Source organism: Dromiciops gliroides, chromosome 4 (assembly GCF_019393635.1).
Source record: "Dromiciops gliroides isolate mDroGli1 chromosome 4, mDroGli1.pri, whole genome shotgun sequence".
NCBI lineage: Eukaryota > Metazoa > Chordata > Mammalia > Microbiotheria > Microbiotheriidae > Dromiciops > Dromiciops gliroides.
Window position 1 is genome coordinate 92,634,187 of NC_057864.1, and position 19,052 is coordinate 92,653,238.

General features: G+C 33.8%; 1 protein-coding gene across 1 annotated transcript; it reads right to left on the minus strand.

Annotated features, from left to right (window-relative positions):
• Nucleotides 1-12,655: 12,655 nt before the first annotated feature.
• Nucleotides 12,656-12,964, minus strand: LOC122726095 (40S ribosomal protein S21-like). Its single transcript, XM_043963593.1, has one exon. It carries the CDS (start codon nucleotides 12,962-12,964, stop codon nucleotides 12,713-12,715), a length of 252 nt encoding a protein of 83 aa, XP_043819528.1. The 3' UTR covers nucleotides 12,656-12,712.
• Nucleotides 12,965-19,052: the final 6,088 nt, after the last annotated feature.

Below are 19,052 nucleotides of genomic sequence, written 5' to 3' on the forward strand. Positions count from 1 at the left end.
CCTTTCTTAAAACCATAGAATGAAAACACAATAAAAAGAGCAATAATAAACAGGTATATAAACCAAAATTTAACACTCAGGGAAACCAGCTCTAATCTAGTTTTTATCTGATTAAGGTGAAACTTTCTGAATCAGTTTAGTGTTAGGAGAAATAATTATATACATGATCATCATTGTTGCAGAATGAAACCTTACTAAAATACTTGCTTGCTCTAATTCACATATGTCTATAGAATAAATAGATGTATTGTGAAACATGAAAGCCAAAAGTAAAAGCGAAAACTAAATTACACCTATAGGAGAGGTATTTTCTTTTTCTTACTGTCAGGAAAAAAAAAAAACTCTACTATAACAATCAGTGTGAGCTTTCAGATTTAGAGGTAATCAGAGTAAAATGTGATTTCTTGGAAGTAATATATAATATTTGTTTTAGTCTCAATGTGCATTAAATTCTATTTAATATATTTAGTAGATTGCATAAATTAAAATGCATGACAAGGGCAATAGCAAATTAATAATTAATAATCTGGCAAAGTCAAAAAGTGTTAATTTACAATTATAATAACTGACCGGGAAATCATTTCTCTTTAAAGGTTCAAAAACACATTTAAGAAGAAGCTTTATGTAGTCCACTTGGAAATGATGTTTTGACCAAAAGGCTGAATTTTTTAGCATATAAATGAACAGGACAAGATATCTGAAATACTCAGTGGGTATCAAAAGTTATGGTTAGGTTTTATTTTTCATAGACATTATGCTTCTGTATGTGTGATGAAAGATTTTGCTAAGTTTACTAGCCATGCTGGTAATATGACTTCTTTGGGATTTTAGGTGTACTGCTAAAGGATGGAGTTTCTTTTTTTTTAAGGACATTGGCTTGAATCCCCATTATGATGTGTTCTTCCCACTGTTAGCTACTTGTCATCATTCCACTTCCATTTAACCAAATATTTATTGTTTAGCATTTACAAAGGAATATTTACTTTAAAGATATAATGGCTAATGTTTCAGTTTAAGTTATAACAAGGTTTAGGCTGCACTAAACTTTTGGGGCACTGTATATCATTCTCCTTCCCTGTAAAATACTTTATAAATGTTATTCCATTTTATCCTCATAGCATCTCGGGGGGGGGGCAGATGCTATCCTTATCACTGCTTTATATGTGGGGAAAAGAAGGCAAAAATGGTTAATTAAGTTGCCTAGTATATACCACAAGTAGTAATTCTTGTGATTGAATTTGACCTCAGTTCTTCCTGTGTCCAGGTCCAGAAATCTATCCATTAAGTTACATATTGATGATAAGTAATACAACAAAATATAAGAAGAAAAGAAGTATAAATAATTTCTCCCAACATCTTGGTGACATAGTATCCCCTAGCAATCTCAGTCTTTGGAGAGACTTGGCTGATGTACTCTAGTTTCTACATAGTGTTAGTTTCAATTTAGAACACTGTGAGTTCACATTCAAATGAAGCATCACTAATGCTCTAGAGTTGTCCCATGAATGAAATAAAGCTCAGAGGCTCTATAGTTGACTGATCCTATTCTCTTTTGTTTTATGAAAATTAGAAAAATATTTGCCCTACTTTAACCCTTCATGGTCTTTTAGAAGATCACTGACAATAAAGTAATCACATTCATTAGTGATTTCAATGCCTTAGTTATTTTAAATGTAGACCTGGAAGCCTGCACTGTGGCTCTCTGTTTATCTTGGTTTTACTCATTTATCCTGGATTTTAGCTCTATGTTACCCATTTTACATTCTTTCTGGAACAAAGGTCATTCTATGTAGATAAGAGAAAAACAAATTAGAATTGAACATCTCTGCCTTATCTTCCATCAGTTTCATTTAGAATAGAACTCCTAGGTACTCTTTGATTCATCTTTTTTAAATCATCCAAAATAAAAAATCTGGAAGTAATATTGAACATTCCTCACTAACTTAAATCATCCTTAGTTTTAGTATTTCTGGTCATATGCTTTAAGAACCATTGCCTACTTTCCTATTCCATGGTTTTGCCTTCATCCTTCATTTAATAATTTTGCTTGACTGGATTTTTATTTATATTTATTGATAAGATTGTAAAGCAATTAATGTGCCAAAAATTGTGAAGGAAGAGAAAACTTATATATATATATATATATATATACATATATATATATACATATATATATATACATATATATATATACATATATATATATATATACATATATATATATATACATATATATATACACAGACATATATATATAATAGAAAAGCACTACCTCCCATTGCAGAAGTTTTTGTAAATCATCTTTTTATATATTCAAACTATTTACTTGTTAGAGAATTCACATTCAATAGCAAAGTAAAAGAAATAACAAAAATGGGGTGTTTTGCTTTACAATGGAAATAGCTCAAATCTTACCTGTTCAAATAAGCTACTGATGCCAAGAAAAAGGAAATTATATATGAATATAAAATGATGCTGACTATAACCATATGCTGGAGATGATTGATATGAAGCAATTGCTATAGAAGTATGCCAAATATTTACTCTAAAAATGATGCAACTAGAAAAGATATAAATTTTCATTGCCAAGCAGTGACAATCTGTAGGCAAGGTCAACAATGGTTTGTATTATAAACAGATTTGCTCAACTTTGTGGAGGAAGATGAATTGTAGTGGAAGGAAAATTGGGACTATAAAAAATTTCGGCAAAAACTTGAAAAGAATTGATGGCTTAAAAGATATTTAAAGTTGAAATAAGGAAAATGAAGAGTCAAAATGAATAACATCAGTTCAAGAACTACAAATAGCACTAAAGAAAATGAAGGCAGGAAGAGCAGTTAGACCAGAACAAGGGAATGTCCACATTAGAGGTATAATAGTTTTGAGGTTATTCAAAGCTTAATTTATATTTTGAAAAATAAAAACAAATATTGATTTATTTTCTCTTTCTATCACTATCATTTTCCAATGAGCCCACCAAAAGAGTATCTTTACTATTGCTTTTATGATAGGATGGATGTGAGTTTCACTTTTAGTCCTCTCAATGAAAGACTGATAGTGGCAAAAAAGGAAGTTCTGGTGTGTTTTGAAATTGTTTTCCTTTACATTATTGTGGTCATTGTCTTCTGGTTCTTAGAGGTAGGGGGAAATAATCTCAGGCTATTTTTGTCTCAGTTGGTCAGGTATGTTTAATAGTAAAAGTCTGAGTCCTTATTGTCATGTATCATAAAAGTTTCAAGAGGAACACATTTGTTTCCTTCTGCATTAGTACAAATAGCGTTTTTTCCAAAAAATTTGACTATAATCTTAATATTTCATATTTCTTATTGGATAATATTTCATTATATTGACAAACCACAATCAAATCAGCCATTCCCCGATTTATGAACATATAATTTACCTTCAAATACAATAAAAATCTGTTGGAATAAATGGAAGTTAATACACAGATACAGATATAGGTATATATATGCATCTCTCTATATGCATATGAGTATGTATATGTATATATTTATGTATTTATGTATATGTGCTTATAGATTTCATGTATATAGATAAGTAAGACTCAACTCAACCAAAAGAAAGTCGCATACCAATAGGCTTACAGATTTGTATGTATGCATGTGTACACATATGCATGACCATTTAAATACATGTATATATGCATGCATACAAACATAGGAGAGAGAGAAAGGGAGAGAAAACATTTTTCCTCTGACATTTATGCCTGTAGGGCATTAGAGCAGTAGTTCTACCACTGGGCCAGAAGGAAGGAAAATAGTAATTTTTCCTTCATAGTTCCAAAACATTTTCCATTGTAAATTAAGTGGAACAATTTACAATGTTATAAACAAAATGTTATTGCACTTACTTTCCAATAGTGACTGCTTCTTTAATTTAAAACTTTTGAGATGATTGCTGTAATGTTGTATGTGTTTTCCATAAAAGTATTTTATTATTTTCCAGTTACATGTAGAGATAGTTTTCAACATTTGTTTTTATAAGATTTCTTGTTTCAAATTTTTCTTCCTCCCTCCCCTCTGTCCCCTGCCTCCCCCCTCCCCAAGACAGCAAGTAATCTGATATAGGTTATGTATGTACAATCACATTAAACATATTTATGCATTAGTCTTGCTGTGAAAGAAGAATCAGAGCAAAAAGGAAAAACCTCAAAAAAGAAACAGTACCAAAAACAAAAGAAATAATATGGTCCAATCTGCATCCATATTCTACAGTTATTTTTTTTCTGGATTTGGAGAGCATTTTCCATCATAAGTCCTTTGGAACTATCTTGGACCATTGTATTGCTGAGAAGAATAAAGTCTAATGTTTTTGTTTTGTTTTAGTGAGACAATTGGGGTTAAGTGACTTGCCCAAGGTCACACAGCCAGTAAGTATTAAGTGTCTGAGGATGGACCTGAACTCAGGTACTCCTGACTCCAGGGCCGGTTCTTCATCCACTGCACCACCTAGCTGCCCCAACACATAATGTTTTTGATACTGCATAGTGTTTTCCTGGTTCTGCTCATTTCACTCAGCATCAGTTCATGTAAGTTCTTTCAGGTTTCTCTGAAATCTGCCTGCTCATCATTTTTTTTTTGCAGGGCAATGGGGGTTAAGTGACTTGCCCAGGGTCACACAGCTAATAAATGTCAAGTGTCTGAGACTGGATTTGAACTCAGGGACTCCTGAATCCAGGGCCAGTGCTTTATCCACTGCACCACCTCGCTGTCCTCTGCTCATCATTTCTTCCAGCCCAATAGTAATCCATTACATTCATATACCACAACTTGTTCAGCCATTCCCCAATTGATGGGCAGCCCCTCAATTTCCAATTCCTTGCCACCACAAAAAGAGCAGCTATAAATATTTTTGTACATGTGGGTCTTTTTCCATTTTTTATGATCTCTTTGGGGAAAAAAACTAATTGCTATTGCTAGGTCAAAGGGTATGTACAGCTTTACAGCCCTTTGGGCATTGTATATATTTTTTTGAAAATTGTTCATCCCCTTTGATCTTTTATTATTGGGATAAATTCTTGGATTTATACATTTATATTAGTTTACTCTCTATTTTATGGATATTAGATGATTATCAGACAACAATATTCCCCCCAAAAAATTTTCTTTCACGAAAATCATTTAAAATACAAAATATTCAAAATTATCTTTACTTCTTGTTGTCATCCCTATATCCTTTTAATTTTTTACGGGGTGTTCCAAAAGTTTTACACTATTAAAAATTAAAACTTTACTAAGACTTTTAGGATACCCAAATTTCATTAAAACCATGTATTTGAAAGGTATCTTCTCCCATTCTCATTAGAGGGTAAAATAAAATTTGAAAGTATCCACCAATCACCTCATAGGAAAGGTCACCAAATGAAAACTACAAGGAATATTATAGCCAAATTCCAGAATTCCCAGATAAAAGAGAATATATTCAAAAACCCAGAAGGAAACCATTCAAATATTGTGTAGTCACAGTCAAGATAATACAGGACTTAACAGTTTCTACATTAAAGAACTGACCAGCTTGGAATATAAGATTCCAGAGGTCTTGGAATATAATGTTAAAGGAGTCAAAGGAGCTAGGGTTATAACTGAGAATTACCTACTCAGCAGAACTTCAGTTAAGGAAAAAAAATATTCAATGAAATAGCTGACTTTCAAACATTTCTAATGAAAAGACCAGAGCTAAATAGAAAATTTGACTTTCAAATACAAGACTTAAGAGAAGCATAAAAAGGTAAACAATATAGTGAAATTGTAAGCATATCATTAACATAAAACTATTTATATTCCAATATGGGAAGATGATATATGTAACTCAAGAATTTTCTCATTATTAAGGCAGTTAGAAGGAGTATACATAGAGGATATGGTTGTGAGTTGAATATGGTGGAATGAAATCTTAAAAAAAAATTAAAGGAAGGGGTGAGAAAGATTATTGTATTGGGAGAAAGGGAAAGGGAGATGTAGGATGGGGTGGATGATTTCACATTCAAAACATTTAAACAAGATTTTACAGTAGAGGGGAAGATTGGGGAGTCTGGGGTGCTTGAACCTTATTCACATTGAAATTGACTCAAAGAGAGAGTAGTATACACTTTAAGTTAGGTATAGAAATCTGTCTTATAGGAAAATAGGAAGTAAAGGGCATAAAAGAGGTGGGGTGATGGAAGGGAGGGAAGTTTAGAGAAGGTAGCAGTCAGAAACAAAATACTTTTAAGGATGGAAAGGGTGAAAGAAGAGAAAGTAGAATAAAGGAGGGGAAACTAGGATGAAAAAAATATAATTAGTAATCATAACTGTGAAAAAACAAGTGTTTCTGATATAGGTCTTATTTCGCAAATATATATAAAAGAGTTAAATTTATAAAAACTAGAGGCATTCCCAAATTGATAAATCATCAAAGGATGTTAAACAAGCAGTTTTTAAAAAAAGTAATTAAAGTTAACTATCACCATATGAAAAATTCTCTAAATCACTGTCAATTAGAAAATGCAAATTAAAACAATTTTGAGGAACCAGATTGGCTAATATGACCAAAAAGGAAAATAATACATATGGGAAAATTGGGGCACTAATGTGGTTGGTGGAGTTGTGAACAGATCCAAAAATTCTGTAGAGCTATTTAGAACTATGCCCAAAGGGCTATAAACTGTGTGTACACTTTAATGCAACAATACCACTACTAGGTCTGTATCACAGAGAGATAAATAAAAAAGGGAAAAGGAATTATTTATACAAAAAATATATAGCAGTTCTTATGTAGTCTCTAAGAATCAGAAATTGAGGGGATGCCCATCAATTGCAGAATGGCTGAACAAATTATGGTGTATGATTGTGATGGAATACGATTGTGGTATAAGAAAGGCTAAGCAGGGTCTTCATGGAAAAACCTGCAGAGACTTACATGAACAGATACAAAATGAAAAGAGAAAAATATTTTATACAGTATCAGCAATATTGTATAATATCAACTGTGGATGATTTGACTTTTCTTGGCTATAAAGTGATCCAATACAATTCTGAAGGACTTAAAATGAAAAAAATGTTATCCACTCCCATAGGAAGAACTGATGGAATCTCAATGACAATTGAAGCATCCTTTTTTTTTTTTCTTTTGCTGGGGAGGTGAAGTGTGGGGCTGTGTTTTCTTTTACAACATCACAAATGTGAAAATGTTCTGCATGACTGCACATGTCTAACCTACATCAAATTGCTTGCCTTCTCAATTAGGATGGAAGAAAGGGAAGTAGGGAAAGAATTTTGAAATGAATGTTGTTTTTCATATATGTAATTGAAAAAATAGAATACAAAAATACTTTTAAAACATTCTCATTTCAGACAATTTTGAAGATATAATTCTGAGATGTAAACTTTTTTTCTTTTGTAATTATAAAAACATGAAATTGAAAATTATATCAATGGACAATCAGAATTAGTATGCTTTCTGTTTTAAGTTTCTATGGGAATATTATAAATGACCTTTCAAGTGATAGGGAAAATTACATTAGGAATTTTAACAATCTTTTAAATATTAATACGGAGAGATAATGTCAACTACTGGAGATAAAGATTTTATACTTTAAGTCATAATCAAGGAATATAAATCTTTAAGAAGACCCGGTAAGCAACAAAGTTGAAACTCAGTTTCCTGGCTTTTAACATAAGCTTTAACATTGCAAAATCTTCAACATATTCATTAGCAAATATGCTTAAGTATTTTTTTTCTATGTAGCAGGGATAACCTATAATACCAATATATAAATAGTTTAGAGAAATAAATCTAGTTTCCCTTGCATCATAAGTAACAAGTATAACATAAAACAAAGGTAATTTCCTTGGAACTAGAGAGTTCCAGTGAGGGGGTGGGGGTGGGGGAGTGTCAAACATGTGATAACAGGATTCAGAGCTGGGAAGAACTTTAGAAGACAGGTAGTTCAACCCTTTCATTTTACAAATGAGGAAACTCCAGCTGAGCAAGATGATTTTCTGAAGGCCACACAAATAGTAAATAGCACAGCCTGAATTCAAAACCAGTTCTTCAATATTCATGTTCAATCAGGGACTGTGAATATTCTGTGTGCCATTTATTCTTTAAATGCATGTTTATCCAATGACTACTATGTTTCAAACATTGTATAAAGATGCAGAGAAGGTAAATATAAAACATATAATCTTGAAGAAGCTAAGGATATCAGGACAGCTTCTTCCCACAAAGTTGTCCACATTATTGAAGTTCTTCCACCTGAAACTAGCTTTCCAAACAAGTGAATCAGAGATCTCTGTCTGAACTAATGGGGTTTCTGCCTACTTTGAATCATACACCCTTGATGTTAAATTCCACATGCTTTTTCCTATCAATAATTTGCCTGATTTTGACAATCTACTAAACCAACTATAACTCTTGACCTGCATAGAATGGGTGTCAACCAAACAGGTCACTGACTTTCTATATAATTTTTTAATTGCTCTGTTTTGGCCCCAGACTGCTCTCCATGTACATCAACTTGTATTCTAATAGTGATGTCTATGTATAAAATTGAACATGAACCTTCTGAAATAGCAAAAAGAATGTTATTCCACCTACCTGAGATAAATTGATTACAATCATAGGCAATGTAAGTTCAAATTTTTAGCAACTTGACAACAATAAGAAAAATATATATCAAGCCCCACCCCATTTAGTTAATGTTTTGTTAAAAGATTGTTTTATGGCATTTCTTGGAATTTGGAAAGATAGTTTGATATAATACTTCAGTTACACATGAAACCTTAAAGTCTGAAAAAAGTTAAGGCATGTATAATGGTAGTGAATCATTTAATATCAGGCTTAAAATGTTCCCTTTAGTGTATTTGGAAAACGTGCATATTTTGCTTATAAATAGACTATGAAAAAGGATTATAATTTAAAGAATAGTTTATTCTTTGGTATGAAAAAAGTCAAATGAAATATCATAAGCTTTGATATTATTGATATTAGCATGATGACATAGTCCCCTATGAACATGGTAAATTTCTCATAGCATCTAAATTTTACAATTAATTTTGGGAGTAAAAGGCTTACATAAACTTATGTAAAGCTTACATCATGAAGATGGCATAAAAGTCATAATGTTATTGTTTTAATTCCTCTTGCTTCTACCTCAATTCACATAGTAGATGTGCTTTATACAGACACTAGCCCGAAAGGTAGGATCTGCCTGTAATTTCAGTGAATACATCATTGTATTCACCGTCCATATATCAATGACTAGTAAAAGTTGGGTTTAGAAAATTGTTTTATTTTTGAAAAATAGAGGGTATAGATACAAGCATTGTCCATTGATAGCAAATGAGTAGGTATGTGATATAATGGTATATATAAATATAAACATATGCACATGTATGTATACATGTTTATGTGTGTTTATATACATAACCATACAAGAATATTTACACATATATACATGAACATTCACAAACATATACATACATTAATCAAATACAATGGAAGAGTGCTGGCTTTGATAAAGTGATTCAAATCCCACCAATGGTGCTTAATCTTTATATAAGCCAACATTCTTATATTTCTCATTTTCCTCATCTGTAAAATGATGGGGTAAGACTAAATAGTGTCTAGTATTCCAGCATAAGTCTAGATCTATGATCTATAATACTAATAATCAAGAGAAGTAGTCTCACAAAGCAGTTATATTGACACCCTTGGAATTAGGAACATGAGTTTAAGTGGTCCCTCTGAGAAACACAAGCTAAGTAAATATGGGCAAATCACTTAAATTTTAGTGCTCCAGGTAATTCTCTAATATTATAAAGTCAGAGTTAGAGAAGAGATGCTTGTTGTATATTAGGTTGTTAATAAATATTTATTTATTCATTGATCTGCAGCAGTGTAAAGATTCCACAATTAAAATTATGGATGACAGGACAGGCCAAGATGGAAGAAGAAAAGCTGTGACTCTCCCAGATCCAGAAAACCTGCCCACATACCTCCAAAAATAATGCCATAAGACAACTCTTGGAGGAGCATAACCTACATAAGAACAGAGTAAGACTCCTTTTCAGCCAAAGACAGCTAAATTAGGTGACTGGGATCACCTGCGGCTGAGCACAGTACACTGAGGAAGACCAGACGTGAACAGGCAGTGCTTCCTAAGCCTCACAATCTTCAGCTGCTTCTTCTGAAGCTTGACTCAGGGATTGGTGAGGGGGTCCAGCAGGGGGAGAATAGCTGAAATCCCTTCTGGAACTGGGGTGGTGCACCCACGTTCCATAACAGCAAGCAGAGTTAAGGGACAACCACCCACTGGGGGAAGAGCACAGGCACACCAAGCTTTCAACCATAGAGAATCAGACTTTAGTCAAACTTCTGTTTATGGGTCAAAGAGAAAGCAGGCTGTGGTAACTCACAGGCTAGGCAGGCTGAGCAAAAGCCCAATCATCCCCTGGGCCAAGCTGTAGCTCAGGAACAGTGTGTCCTGGGGGCAGCGCTACACTTTAAGAAGGAGTTAAAAGCCAAGAAATAGGGGATCAAGATGAATAAGCAGAAAAAAATAGCAGACCATTGAAAGCTGCTTTGGGGGCAAGCTAAACCAAAATAAACCCTGAGAAGAAGATAATAACAAAGCTAAAGCTCCTGCATCCAAAGCTTCTAAAAATTATATGAATTGGTCTCAGGACTTGGAAGCACTCAAAAGGGACTTTGAAGAGAAAGTAGGAGAGATAGAAGGAAGATTTAGAGAGGTGAGGGAAAGAATGGAAAGAGAAATGAGAGTGTTGCAGGAAAGTCATGAGAAAAAAGTCAACAACTTGAAAAGCCAAATGGAAAAGGATATTAAAAAGCTCTCTGAAGAAAATAACTGCCTAAGAATTAGGATTAAACAAATGGAAGCTAGTAAATTTACAAGAAACCAAGACACAATAAATCAAATCCAAATGAATAAGAAAACAGAAGGCAATATTAAATATATTATTGGAAAAACAGCTGGCATAAAAAAATAGATCCAGGAGAGATAATTTGAAAATCATTGGACTACCTGAAAACCAGGACCAAAATAAAAGTTTAGAAAGCATCTTCCAAGAGAATGTCAGGGGAAATTGCCCTGATATTCTAGAAGCAGAAGGTAAAGTAGAAACTGAAAGAATTCCCCGATCACCTCCTGAAAGAGAACCCAAATGGAAAACTTCCAGGAATATTATAGCCAAATTCCAGAGATCCCAGGTCAAGGAGAAATTATTGCAAGCAGCTAAAAAGGAATTCAAATATTGTGGAGCCACAGTCAGGATAACACAAGGTCAAGCAGCTTCTACATTAAAGGACTGGAGGGCATGGAATATGATATTCCAGAAGGCAAAGAAACTGGGACTAAAACCCATAATCACTTACCCAGCAAAACTGGGTATAATCTTTCAGGGGAGAGGCAATGGGATTTCAATGAAAAAGAGGACTTTTAGGCATTTTCAATGAAAAGACCTGAACTAAATAGAAAATTTGGCATTCAAATACAAGACTCTAGAGAAACATAAAAAGGTAAAGAGGAAAAAGAAGTCACAAGGGACATTAAAAGGTTAAACTTTTTACATTCTTACATGGGAAGATAATACTTCCAACTCATAAGACCTTAGTCAGTATTAGGGCAGCTGAAAGGAATATACTTAGAGAGCAGAAGTGTGAATTGAATATGAAGGGATGATATATGTCAAACATTTATCCTTGTTTTCTGTAGGGCAGGGAGGGTGGGGTGTCTTATGTCTGGGGCTGGATTTGGGCTTGGGGCCTCCTGGGTCCAGGGCTGCTTATTTGTCCACTGTGTCACCTAGCTGACCCATGATGGCATCTTCAAAGTATAGTTAAGGGGTAACAGGAATGCACTGGAATAAGGGGAAAGGGAGATGTGGAAGGGTGTAAAGTAACTCAAATAAAAAAAACAAGAAATGGCTCATGGAGTGGAGGGGGAAATGGGGAATGAGCAGGGGAGTGATTGAGCCTTACTTTCATCATAATTGGCTCAAAGAGGGAATAACAAACACTGAAATGTGTATAGTAATATATTTTGCCCTGAGGGAAAGTGGGAGGGGAATGAGAAAAGGGGGGGAAAGGTTAAGAGAGGGAAGGTAGATTGGAGGAGGGGACAATAAAAAGCAAAATACTTAGGAGGATAGGGTGAAAGAAGATAGAAAATAGAATAAATATCAAGTGGAAGGAATAGTATGAAGGGTAATACATTTAGCAATAGTAACTGAAAGAAATGATGAGCAAGATGCTATCAGAAGGATGTATGAAAAATGCAAACCATCAACAGCGGAAGAAATGATGGTATTTGAATACAGATTGAAGTATATTTTTATTTGTTAGCTACTCTTGATAAAGTTATTCAATGTTCTTTCACAACTTGAGTAATAGGAAGATTCTTCACATAATTACACATGTATGACTTATATTGAATTGTTTGATTCCATAGGGAGGGTTGAAGAATGAGGGAGAAAGAAAATTTAGAACACAAAGTTTAAAACAAAATCAATGTGAAGAAACAATGAGCAGGTGGATTTCAAAGAAATCTGTAAGGACTTACATGAATTGATGCTGTGTGAGAAGAGCAGAATTAGGAGAACCATTGTACACAGTATCAACTGTATTGTGTGTGTGGTTTTTTTTTTTGCCGTTTTTCTGATTTATTAAGACATATTCCACAAGGTTTCTTCAATTAGAAATTCTTTGAAACAATACCATCATTTTTTGTCAGCCGGAGAATAGAGTCATCAGATTCTCCCATTCTACGAATTGCTCCACAAATTGCATAAGTTTTAAATTGGCCATTGAATCTGCCTGTGACCTTTTCAACCTCGGCCACGTTCATCTGGATGGATGCGTGGTCCTTGGCCCCGATGATCCTGTTGCTCGCGGAGCATTTCCGAGGCACGTACAGGTCCACGAACTCGCCAGCGTAGTTCTGCATGTAGGCGCTGAGGGAACCGAGTGCAAACTAGAAAGCGGCGGAAGAGAAAAAGGAGGCGGCACTTCTCCAAGCTCGGCTCTGTATTGTGTGTTAAAGAATACAACAGGACAAGAAACCTTAATACCATAGTGAAAGAAATAATAGATTACAGTCCCGAATTTCTGATCATAGAAAATAAAATTATAATTGAAAATTTTAAAAAAAGAAAATTATTGATGAAAATAAGACTTATTGCTACTGCTGCTGCTGCTACTACTAATACTACTAATGAAAGAATATGCTATACACATCTAGAGAAAGAACTGATAAATGGAAGTATGTATAGTATGGCATTATACACACACAAACACATTTTTGTGTCTAATGGTCACCTTTTATAGGGAAGAGTGGGGAGGGAAGGAGAAAAATAGTACATAGAAGAGAAGAACAAAACATATAATGAAGCACAGAAAAGCAGAGTAGTTTTGAAAATAATATGTAGAATTTATTACATAGTTAAAAACAAACCATGGGAAACTGAAATTCATGGGTTATATTAAATCCTCTTTTTATGTTGTGCTGTATGCATGAATGTTATTTATTTTGTTTTGTATGTATTTAAGTTCAAAATGAATTTTTAAAAATACTACAACTTGGGGGCGGATAGGTGGTGCAGTGGATACAGCACCGGCCCTGGATTCAGGACTCCCTGAGTTCAAATCCGGCCTCAGACACTTGACACTTACTAGCTGTGTGGAAGTCACTTAACCCCCATTGCCCTGAAAAAAAAACAAAAAACAAAACTACAACTATTACCAACAAATCAGATTGATAGAGGAATAGGCATGTTTCAATACTACCAACAGCATTTTCATTAACTTATTGAGGAAAATATAGAAGGTAGGTCTTAAATAAACAGAAAAAAAATACTTTAGTATGAGATAAACTATTCTTTAAATTGTCATCCTTTTTATAGGATATTTATAAGTAAAATATCATTTGCTGCAGGAGAGTATTGCCCCTTTACCCAACTGAAACAGACCTTTCCTATAGTCCTTCTAAGTTCTCTTGGGCTATTTATTTGCTGCATTCCAACTCTGAGGGTTTTGACATGCCAAAATACATTTTGAGGTGTTATTTAAAGTTATTTTAAGATGAATCTGGAAGAGCACAGGAGAGTTCCTGTATTTTCTCTGCTATCTTGGCTTTGGCTAAGTAATTTTTATTCAAAAGGAAAAACAAGCATAAATGAAACATTTAAGAAGGCACAGCATAGAGTAGAAGCAAATTGGATAAAAAAAGAAACTGACAAACAGGGTAGATTTAGTACTATTATTTAAATTTGGTATATATTTCATTAACAAATAGTCAGTCAATAACTACATATTAAGTGCCTATTATTTTTCAGAGACTCTTAAATTTTGAATAGAAATTTTATTTCATTCTCCTTTTGTAATTTTTACACATTGAAATGCTCATTTTTGTTGATTAATTGTTTATTACTTAAAAAATTTAAGTCCATAAAAATAAAGTCAGAAACACTCTACTTTTAAAAAATCATTTTGGCAGCTATTTGAGGCATTGATTATAGTGGAGATAGACTTGAAGAAAGAAGATAAAATAAGAGATTATTTCAATAGTCCAAGAGAGACATGCTGAGGGCCTGAACTAGAGTGGTGGCTGAAATAAGAGATTAAAAAAAGATGTGAGGGATATTATAAAACACAGATGATAAGATATGGAAGTGATTTGGCTATGTTGAGTGAAATGAAATTAAGAAGTCAAGGATGGGGGCAGCTAGGTGGCACAGTGGATAAAGCACCGGCCATGGATTCAGGAGGACCTGAGTTCAAATTCGGCCTGAGACATTGACACTTACTAGCTGTGTGACTCTGGGCAAGTCACTTAACCCCCATTGCCCCACTAAACAAAACAAAACAAAACAAAAAAACAAAGGAGTCAAGGATGAAACAGAAGTTATAAACCTGAGAAACTAATACAATATTAAATAATAGAGGTGAAAATGGACATCCCTGTTTCACCCTGATCTTATTGGAAAGGCCTCTAACTTATTTCCATTACATATAATGATTGTTGATAGTATTAGGTACATGCTACCCCCTCCCCCATGTCATTTAATCTATTCTCTTTCTCCTTTCACCCTTTTCCTCCTCAAAGGTCTTTTGTTTCTAACTGCCCCCTCCCCCAATCTGTCCTTCCTATTATCACCTTCCCCCCTTATGCCTTTCACCTCCTTTTCCCCCCACAGTGTAAGATAGATTACTATACCCAATTGAGTATGTATATTATTCCCTCTTTGAGCCAATTCTGAGGACAGACGGTTCACCCACTCCCCAGCACCTCCCCTATATTCCCCTCCACTGGATAAAGTTTTTCTTGCTTCTTTTATGTTAGACACTTTACCCCATTTCACCTCTCCTTTCCTCATTATTATTTCTCATTATAAGGGAAAGTAGATTTAATATATTTAGACAGAGGCCACAGGTGTGAGTTGAATTTGAAGGTGTGATATATTTTAAAAAATAAAATTAGGTAGAGAGGAATGCACTAGGAGAAAGGGAAAGGAGATGGCATAGGGAGGGGAGTGGGATGGAGGGAAATTCGGTTAGCAATAGTAACTGTGAAAAATTCTTTAGCATTTGTCTAATAAAGGCCTCATTTCTTTAACACAAAGAGAACTGAGTCAATTTTTTAAAAATAATTGCCCTTTCCCAATTGATAAATGATCAAAAACATAAACAATTTTCAGATGAAATAATGAAAGTTATCTATAGCCATATGAAAAAAAATGCTCTAACTCACTATTGATTAGAGAGATGCAAGTCAAAAGAATTCTGGGAATACTGCCTCATACCTATTGAATTTGATAATAGGATAGCAGAGGAAAATAACAAAAACTTTGGTGGAGTTTTAAATTGAATCAAACATACTGTAGAGCAATGTGGAACTATGGCCAAATGGCTATAAAACCATGGATACTCTTTGACCTAATAATAGCATTACTAGGTCAGTATCCAAAAAGATATAAAAAATAAAAAGTTAAAAGACCTATATGAGCAAATATATTTATGGCAGCCCTTTTCTTGTGCAAAGGATTCAAAATTGAGATGATATACATCAATTGAGGAATGGCTAAACAAATCCTGGGATGAGATTATGATGAGCAAGATGCTATCAGAAATAAACCTGGAAATACATACATGAGCTGATACAAAGTGAAATGTATTTTATACAAAGTAACAGAAATATTGTAAGATGATCAGCTGTGAATGACTTAGCTATTTTCAGCAATACAATGATCCAAGACAACTCTGAAGAACTTATGAAAAATGTGATCCATCCCCAAAGAAAGAAATGATGGTGTCTGAATACAGATTGAGGCATTTTTTTTTTAGTTTCTTTTTCTTAAGGTTTTTTTTTTGTCTGCTTTCTTTCACAACCAGCTAATGTGGAAATGTTTTGTATGACTACAAATGCATAATTTATATTGAATTGCTTGCATTCTTAAGCAGGGGTGGAAGGATTGAGGAAGAGAATTTGGAACATAAAGTTTTAAAAATGGATGCTAAAATTGTTTTTACTTTTAATTGGGGGGGAAATAAAATTCTAAATAAAAGAAAAAAAGGACTCATGATGGAAAAATTCTATCCATCTCCAGAGAAAGACCTGATGGAAGCATACTCTTTTCACTTTATTTTTCCCTGTTTACTTTTCTTTTGGTTTCTTTCTTCTCTCACAACACGACTAATATGAAAATGTGTTTTATATGATTGCACATATATAACATATCAAGTTACTATTTTAGGGAGCGGCAAGGTGAGGGAGACAAAATTGGAACTTGAATTTTTTTAAATGAATGTTGAAAAATTGTCTTTACATGTAATTGGAAAAAATGCTATTTAAAACAATTAAAATAAAATAAAATAAAATTGTATGTTTGGGGAAGAACCAACCAATCAGCAGGTGAGGCCTCAGGCATGGAGGTTACTTTCAATGTGACCAGTTGTCCAGAGGTAGAGTGAGTTGCCATAGTGAAGAGGTTTCTATGGTCTCATAGATCAAGTCCTGTTGAATGAATTAGTGCAGCCTAGCTAGGCTCTAGAGAGAAAAATACAAAAATGAAACAGTCCCTATCTTACTTCACACTAGAAGGGGATAATATGTTTACAAACAAATGTGGAATTAAAAAAAACATAGTGTTAAGATAAGGTATTAACAAGTTGGTGAAACAAGAAATGAGTTTTAAAGGGATTTCTCCTGAGGGGAGGATTTTGTATTTTAATCTTAACTCAATTAAGTAGCACAAAGTAACATGATGAGATTTGGATTTTAGGAATAACTTGGCATCTTTGTAAAAGATGGATTAGATGTAAAAAGATTAGCTGCAATGAAACCAATTGAAATAATCCATGTAAAAAATGAGGAAATAGAATAAGGTGGTTCTCATTTGTAGAGAGAAAGGGATGGATAAGAAATAAGATTTGGGGGGGGGGAGGCAGTAAAAGAAAGAGAACAGTTCCTTGATAGGACAGCATGCACCATGGTGTGGTAGAAAGAACATTATATTGAGAATCAGAGGACTTGCATTTGAATCCTTACCTTGTTAATACTGTCTGTGTGGGGGCGGCTGGGTGGCACAGTGAATGGAGCACTGGCCCTGGATTCAGGAGTACCTGAGTTCGGGTCCAGCCTCAGACACTTGACACTTACTAGCCATGTGACCCTGGGCAAGTCACTTAACCCCCATTGCCCCGCAAAACAAAACAAAACAAAAAAATACTGTCTGTGTGACTTTGGTGAAATCAGTTAATCTCTCTGGGTTCCATTTTCCTTACTTGCCAAACAAGGGAATTGGACTAAATAAATGCATCTTTTTTTTTTTTTTTTTTTTTTTTTTTTTTAGTGAGGCAATTGGGGTTAAGTGACTTGCCCAGGGTCACACAGCTAGTAAGTGTTAAGTGTCTGAGGCCGGATTTGAACTCAGGTACTCCTGACTCCAGGGCTGGTACTCTATCCACTGTGCCACCTAGCTGACCCTAATAAATGCATCTTAACCTGCCTTCCTCCTCCAAATCTATAGGCATGTAGAAATAATAACAATGATGCAAGTAGAATATACTTCTAGAAAACTGGGTCCCAAATTCATGGAGGATCTGAAACAAAATTAAATTAAATAGAAGTATAGAAAGAAAGTTCTGAACCTTCCTGAGTTTGTAACTGATTTCTTCTTCTTCTTCTTCTTCTTCTTCTTCTTCTTCTTCTTCTTCTTCTTCTTCTTCTTCTTCTTCTAAGACAACATCAACTACTACTACTAGTACTACTACTACTAATAATAAATTGGAAGTTTCAGGAATAGAAAAGCACGCAATGGTTCATTGTCTCAAGAAAACACAGAACATTTTATTTACCCTATTGCCTATGAGAGAACAATCCTCCACAAATAAGGAAAATAATCTTCTAGCAATAACACCATTTTGCAGTCTTATCCAAAGACAATGACACCTTCTCCATATTTATTTCATTACTGTGTCTTTCTTTATTGAACTTTCATGGTGCAAAATGTTTCATGAAATCATTCTTCAGTCTGTGAACACCAATCATCTTTTAAAAATATGGTGCTTATAAATGCTTCAATATGAATTTGATCTTCCTCTTATGTTCTTTTTGCTATTTTGCTGCTACCAGATTTATTAAAAGTACCCCTGTGAATAGTGTCATATTTGAAGCAATTATGCTGCTTTCACAGGAAGTTTTTACAGGAGAGTACCTCATATTCATTTATAGTAATGCTCAAAATATGATATTAAGAGTTTGCAAATAAAATCTTGTGAAATACTATAAAGTTATGCTTTTGCTTTAGAATTATAAAAACTGAGATACAAAAAATATATATAACTTTCATTGATTATCAGGGGAAAATCCCCAAGCCCAACCACCAATGATTACTTTTACTTTCTAAAATAAATATTTTCAGTTAATAGGATTCATTTTATCCTATGTGTGAAGTTATTTTTTTCTCTTTAACTATTGTTATTATATTTTCTAGGCTTCTACATTTGGTTTTCCTATCAATTTAATACAAATTCAT